This window comes from Nestor notabilis, unplaced genomic scaffold (assembly GCF_000696875.1).
Source record: "Nestor notabilis isolate BGI_N333 unplaced genomic scaffold, ASM69687v1 scaffold1532, whole genome shotgun sequence".
In the NCBI taxonomy this organism is placed as follows: domain Eukaryota; kingdom Metazoa; phylum Chordata; class Aves; order Psittaciformes; family Psittacidae; genus Nestor; species Nestor notabilis.
The window spans coordinates 1,953-8,488 of record NW_009917670.1 but is presented as its reverse complement, the minus strand read 5'-3'; the positions used below and the strand labels follow the sequence as shown (position 1 = coordinate 8,488).

The 6,536-nt window shown below is 49.4% G+C and overlaps 1 protein-coding gene across 1 annotated transcript in view; it reads left to right on the top strand.

Moving 5' to 3' along the window:
* The window catches only part of CCDC25 (coiled-coil domain containing 25), an 8,240-nt gene extending 3,569 nt beyond the window's left edge, over nt 1-4,671 (top strand). The window contains exons 5-8 of the mRNA XM_010009341.1: nt 506-609; nt 1,726-1,928; nt 2,879-2,924; nt 4,288-4,671. Of these exons, the coding sequence (XP_010007643.1) occupies nt 506-609; nt 1,726-1,928; nt 2,879-2,924; nt 4,288-4,317 (383 nt within the window). The 3' untranslated portion in view covers nt 4,318-4,671. The remainder of the gene's footprint in view (nt 1-505; nt 610-1,725; nt 1,929-2,878; nt 2,925-4,287) is intronic.
* The last annotated feature ends 1,865 nt before the right edge of the window (nt 4,672-6,536 follow it).

Sequence of the window (6,536 nt, the reverse complement as noted above, 5' to 3'; positions counted from 1 at the left end):
GAGGTTTGTGGTGAGTGTTTCTGGTCCACACGAGCGTGTGGTTTTTTGGACCTTTCTGCCGTGGTGCTCCCTGTTAAACCTGGGAAGCAGCTGTCGCTTGCAGCTGCTGGGGCTGCACATTAGCCCTTCATAAGGAGGAATTTAAAATCGCTGAAATTCCTGTTTGTGCCTCCATATTGCTGCCTGAGCCAAGGCAGCCTCGCAGGCTCCTCTCTAACACCACCTTGGGGCCCCCTTCCATAGTAATCACTCTTCTGGCAAAGGCAGTCTCCATCTGGAGTTTGTTAGCACTGCTGCAGCGCTCATGTTACTGCAGAAAATGATGTTGTGGTGTTCTTCTGTTTCACTGTAACACTGGAAGGACTTCTCTGTTTTCTTCTTTCTTGCCTAGCTAGTAATGTTTGTGACAAGAATAACTGCCAGGGTATCTATGCACACGGAAGACTTTTAAGACTCTTTCAGCAGGGAAAGAATTGAAATGTTTCCCTTCTCCCCTGCTTTCCAGGTTGCAAGATGAACAACGTCAATGTGGTGTACACACCATGGACTAATCTGAAGAAGACAGCAGACATGGATGTGGGGCAGATTGGCTTCCACAGGCAGAAAGATGTAAGTGTTTGCTGTGAGACAGTGACAAGGACCTGGTGGCAGACTGTTAGCTGCTGGGTGGATTGTCTCCAACGTTTGCCCTAAAGGCAGGGGATCATCCATTTTTAAAGCATAAGAGAGATCCTGGGAATGTGTTTGGATTTGCTTGAACATACCTGAAGATCCAGGGTTGAGTGTTAGCCTGTAGCAGAGTGTAGCCTGTACAGTGTGTGTTTCCAAGTTGCAGTGTAGCTGAGGAGTCTTTGCTGATGCCAAATGATATCACATGTTTGAGTTTACCCCCACTGAAATCATCTCTTTCTGCAGATGAGGAACCTGTGTATGAGCAGTCACTTTGGATCAGCTCACTGGCACTAGTGTAATGACACATCTGGAAGGGGCCAGGACTTGTGCTCACTGTGCAGAGGAGGGCTCTGGAGGGTTCCCTCTGTAGGGAGGTGTCTGTCACTGTGTTTGTTCACTCTACAGTCTCTGCTCCAAGAGGTGTCTCACCCTGCTGGTGCCTCTGAGTTTGTTCACCCTGTAAAAAGGCAGAGCTTCTTGGTGCAGGGTCAAGCCAATGTACTGAGCTATTCCCAAACCTGACCTATGGTCCACAGATGATGTTATGCGTGTTCTGTAGTTATACATAATGCTAATGTAGTTCTGTAGGTTGGCTGCTGGGAGAGAAGGCTCTCTAGAGGTACAGTTGTTTGACTAAAACAAGTCTGTACTAGGGCAAGACATGCTAAAACCCCTGCAGTCAACAAGCAGCATGTGAGCATGTTTTCCCAAAACAGTCTGCAGAGACCTCCTGCCACCTCTTGAGGAGCTTGCAGAGACCGGTTCTTGTCTCTAGGCCTCTGTTGTGGCATGTGCCAAGAAATGAAATTAGTAATGCTTATGTACTTAGCAATGCTTCTGCTTATTAGTTATGTGCTTCTGAGTGTTGGGAGTGGGCCTCTTTGCTGTTACACAACCTGCTGAATAGCCCTCAGTGGCAGGGATTTTCCTCAGCATCTGTTTTTGTGGGATTCAGCCATGTGTAAAGTGGAAATAGGGTGTTTTCTTTCCGTTGTGGAAGTGCCAGAATAAAAGTATTTTTTTATAAGGATCACAGTTCTTTGCACTCCAAAGGTGAAAATGCTGACAGTGGAGAAGAAGGTCAATGAGATCTTGAACCGGCTAGAGAAGACAAAAGTGGAACGCTTTCCAGACCTGGCTGCTGAGAAGGAAGCCCGCGACAGAGAGGAGAGGAATGAGAAGAAAGCCCAGATCCAAGAGATGAAGCGAAAGGAAAAGGAAGAGATGAAGAAGAAGAAAGAGCTGGAAGAACTTAGGTAAGTAATAAATTTCAGTGCCAGCTTCTAAACTTCCTCCGTTTTCACTGCTGGTGGGAGAGAGTCACGGGTCAGCAGTTTCTGTTTAATACTGGCCCAGCATTACTCAGTGTTCAGCTGAGCTGCTCTGGCAGAGGTGTCTGCACAGCCCAGTGATTTCCTTTGTCTTTAGAATAAATGCGTTTTCATAGAATCCTAGAATGGTTTGGGTTGGAAGGGACCTTAAAGCTCATTCAGTTCCAAAGCCCTGCCGTGGGCAGGGACACCTTCCACTAGACCAGGTTGCTCCAAGCCCTGTCCAACCTGGCCTTGAACACTGCCAGTTTTTCTCCATTTCTCCTAAAATAAAACAGGATTTTAAACCATTGTTAAAAGAAAGGGCTGTGTCTCTTGAAACCTGTCCCTAACTTGGGTTAAATTCGCAAGCATTTGGTGCTCTGTCACTGGGATGGGAGCCATTGCTTACAGCTTTGTGTGAGCTTTGGAAAGCACTGAGCTTTTGCTACAGTTCTTCAGCTTCCTCTTGCGTCACTCATGTTAACTAAAACATGTTTGAGTCCTCAATCCCATGCTCCTTTAAACGTAGATATGAGGGATGGTGGTTTGAAATGTCATACTGACCTTTCTGTAATGGAATCATAGAATCACAGGATGCTTTGGGTTGGAATGGACCTTGAAGCTCATCCAGTTCCAACCCCCTGCCACCGGCAGGGACACCTTCCAATAGACCAGGTTGGTCCAAGCCCTGTCCAAGCTGGCCTTTAACACTGCCAGGGAGGGGGCATTCACAATTAGCCAAAGAGTATGAGATAAGTGAATACTTGTCTAGCCTGAGTTCAGAAAGGACAACAAATTTGTTTTTCTTCTACTTGGTCCTGTTTTAGCAAAATGCCTCTTTGTTGGTGGGGTTTGAAAACATGTGATGCAAGATAATGTAATTTCCCTTCCAGGAGCTACTCATCGTTAATGAAGGCTGAGAACATGTCCTCTAATCAGGTAAGAGCTGGCTGATGCCTGCAGAAACCTTTTGCGGACAGCTGAAATTCAATGCGTGATCGGGACGATACAGCTCCTGCATTGCAGTCTGGTGTTGGTGACTCCTGCATGACGGAGCGCATCTCCATCACCCCTTCTCAGTGAAGGGCATTGCTAATTTCCTCCACTTTCTGAGGGGCTCTTATTGCTTGTATGTCAGCCAGGAGGAACAAGTGCAGTTGGAAATGTGTGTAAAGTCCTCCCGATCCCCTTCCCACCCAACTGAAATAACATGGAGAGTTTTAAGTGCAGCACCAGGCTTGAGTCTCCTTTTTTGCTGGTTGGGCATAACTGAGCTCATGAGCCAAGATCTCCCTAACGGCAACCATGACCTGCATATGCCACCTTGTTACTTCAAGAGAATGGGGGAAAGTGCACATTTTTTAATAAGAAATAGACTGGACGTGTAAGGACAACAGTTTGGGGAGGGATAAAATAGGTGCAGAAGAGGAAAGCTGGAAGGGATGTCCTTGTAGAGGGCAAGCACCCAGGACTGGAGCAGGGTAACATGGCTGCCATGCAACAGTGGAAAAGGAGCCAAAGAGGAGAGAAACAGCAGGAGGGAAAAGAGGAGGTGGAGCATAGGAGGGACAGGGGCTGAAGTTCAGAAGAGGTCTGGGTGTGCTATGGGTGTGCCTGTGCTTTGCTCAAGGGCTGGCGCATCTGCAGAATCCTTTGTGGTGTGACCTTGGGCAAACAGGTCTTGGAGCTCCTCTGAGTTACCCTCAGTTTAAAATCCACCTTTTGCAACCTAGTCCTTGACTGACTGCTTAGAGGGGTGTGTGACTTTCAAGAACTCTAGATTGTCCTCCTGGTTGGCATGCAGATCCCCTTCGAAACTTGAACTGGGTTGAAGTATGTGCATCTCCTGACATGCCCAAGCAGGCTGTGCCCAGCTGGTCACACTTGCCAAGGAGAAGCATGGTGGAAATGCTGTACAGGGGGGTCTCCACCTTCCAGCAACCAACCCTGATGTGGTGCCAAACTGTTTTCCTGCTCCCAAGTTGGGAAGAAGCTCAGGCTGGGATACAGGGATGGTCCATGAGGCTGCTGGTGAGAGGTTCCTCCTAGATCACAGCAGATGAGATGATAACGCTGCAGGGACAGCAAACAGCAATTGCTGTTTCACAATCAGAGCCTCGCTCAGGGCTGTTCCCACTCCAGAGCGGCTGTTGTGGGACTGTTTGCTCTGATTTCATGGTGTTTGTACTGAAATGTCAGGAAACCAGAATAAATGGCAATTCTGAAATCCTGCCAAACATACCATTTCACCATTTTCCACTGTAACGTGCACAGTGATCCTGATTTGTCTTTCTTTCCACAGGATGGCAACGATTCAGATGACTTTATGTAAATAAAGTCTCTCTCCTTTCTCAATCTTGAGGTGGTTTGGGATGTCTTAATATGTCACCATCGCTAGGAATGCCAAAAAAAAACCCCAAAGTGAACTTTGACTCCATTTCTTCAGAACCTGGTTGGTTCTCCTGGCAGCCTAACAAGCCCTGTGCCACGGACACCTTCGGAAAGGAGATCGATATGTCTTCATGTACATCTGTCTTTCAGGGATATGGGCGGAAGGAAACAGCATTGACTTTCAGTTCTACAAAGACGATGGTATTTATTCTAGGGAAGGGGTTGTGTAGGTTTTAATCCAGTGAGATTTAAAGAAAAGGAAACAAATCCATATTGTCTCACCACTGTCCTGGCAACGGGGCAACTTGGAAATGGTTGCCATTAGCTCCGTGTCACTGGTTTCAAGAACTCCAGATTGTCCTCCTGGTTGGCATGCAAATCCCCTTTGAAACTTGAACTGGGTTGAAGTATGTGCATCTCCTGACATGCCCAAGCTCCTGACATGAATGTGGCACTGCTGACTAACTCTACTCTTCACACTGGTGGTGATCAGCAAAGCAGGATCCCTCTGCACTTGGGGATGTAAATTTGGATGGGGTGATGTCTGCTTTGCAAACCCTGCCAGCCCCTGGAGGGGAGCTCCTTGTTAAATGCAGAGCTCCAGATGATGCTCACTGAGCTCGGCTAGTGTCGCAGCGAGGTGCGTGACCACGGGCTGCGATGTGCACCTTTAGCACAGAATGAGAATAGCCCCACAATGTGTTTTCTTTTAAATTACACTTGATTCTGGGGCTGTTCTTTGGAAAACTTCTCTGGAGAATGAAATTAGTGAAGAAGAGTTGAGTTTTGTGCAGTGTCCATGCCTGTCCAGGCCAGAGCTCTTTGCCTGAGTGCTCTGGAAGGTTTCATGGCCCTGTCTGTATGAAACGGTTGCAATAATCCTCACAGCACCTGTATATATGTCATAATTAAATTCATACCATGCCTATAAAACGTGCTGCTAGGTGGGAGTCACCCAGTGTGCTCAGGCCTCTGAGAAGGAGCAGTGAGGCTCTGCAGAGTGTCTCTTTGGGCAGCAGAAAGCCATGCAGAGCATGGCTGTGCTGAGGGTGGACAGGACAAATCTAACAAAGTCTGGTTTTTGGGGTGTGTTTCTGGATGTTTCAAGCTCACCTGCAGGCTTGGGGGGGAAGAGAATGGTTCCTGGTAGAATGGTAGATTTTTGGAGGAGGAAATACGCGAAAGGGAAATGTCCCTTAACAAACTAAAACATTAACAATCTCATCAGAGAATTACTGAATTGCTGGAGGAGATAAAACCTACCCTACTGCTAGGGCAAGTCCCAGCAGTAGTGCACTTAAAGTTGTCTTCCCAGCATCAACCACCTCCCTCCTGCATCCCGAGGGTGTGAGTTAGGGACTGGGGAGAACGAGGGCGTCCAGGTCCTTATCAGTCCCCACTTGCTGGGCGGAAGAGGATGGTGAGCTCTGTGTGCATCCTCTCACTGCTTGTGTCCCAGCTTGGGCTGGCCTGAACCTGGGGTGGCTCCAGATAATGCCACCCCAAACTCCACAGTGTCCCGCCTCCTGAGGGACTTGCCATGCAAACTGGCCCAGGGGCTGGGGGGGGATGGAAGCCATTCTGGGGCTGATGGGGAAGCTGAGGCACAGGGCAGCAGCTGGTTTTCCTTTCCCTCCCAGCTGCCCCTGGCAGAGGCAGGAGAAGCTATGGGTCTTGTGGGGCAGAAGGGGCGTGGCGAGGAGTTGGGGGGGACTCTGTCTCACACTGCAAACTCCCCGCCATGGGGCCTTCCTCCTGCTTGCCATCAATGGGCCCTTTCACAGCGGGAGGGTGTTGGCTGGTGCCAAAGACCTGACTGCTGTGCCTGAGCTGTGCTGCCATCAGCAACGCCCGCCGCCACAGCCCTGCAGCTGCGAAGTGTTGTGCTTGGCTCCGGTGTCCGGCGGCGGGAGGCGATGGGTGATGTCCCCTGTGCATGGCTGCGGTGAGCTGCTTGTCCCTGGCCACCCTGTGCAGTGGTGTCCATGGGGCTGCATGTTCCCGAGCACCCTGTGCGTGGATGTCCATGGGGTGTGTGTCCACAGGCACTTCCTGTGTGGCTCCCCGTGGGGCTCTGTGTCCTTGGACACCCTGTGCACTGATGTCTGTGGGGCTGTGTCCCCAGGCACCCTATGCATTGATATCCATCTACTGTGTGTC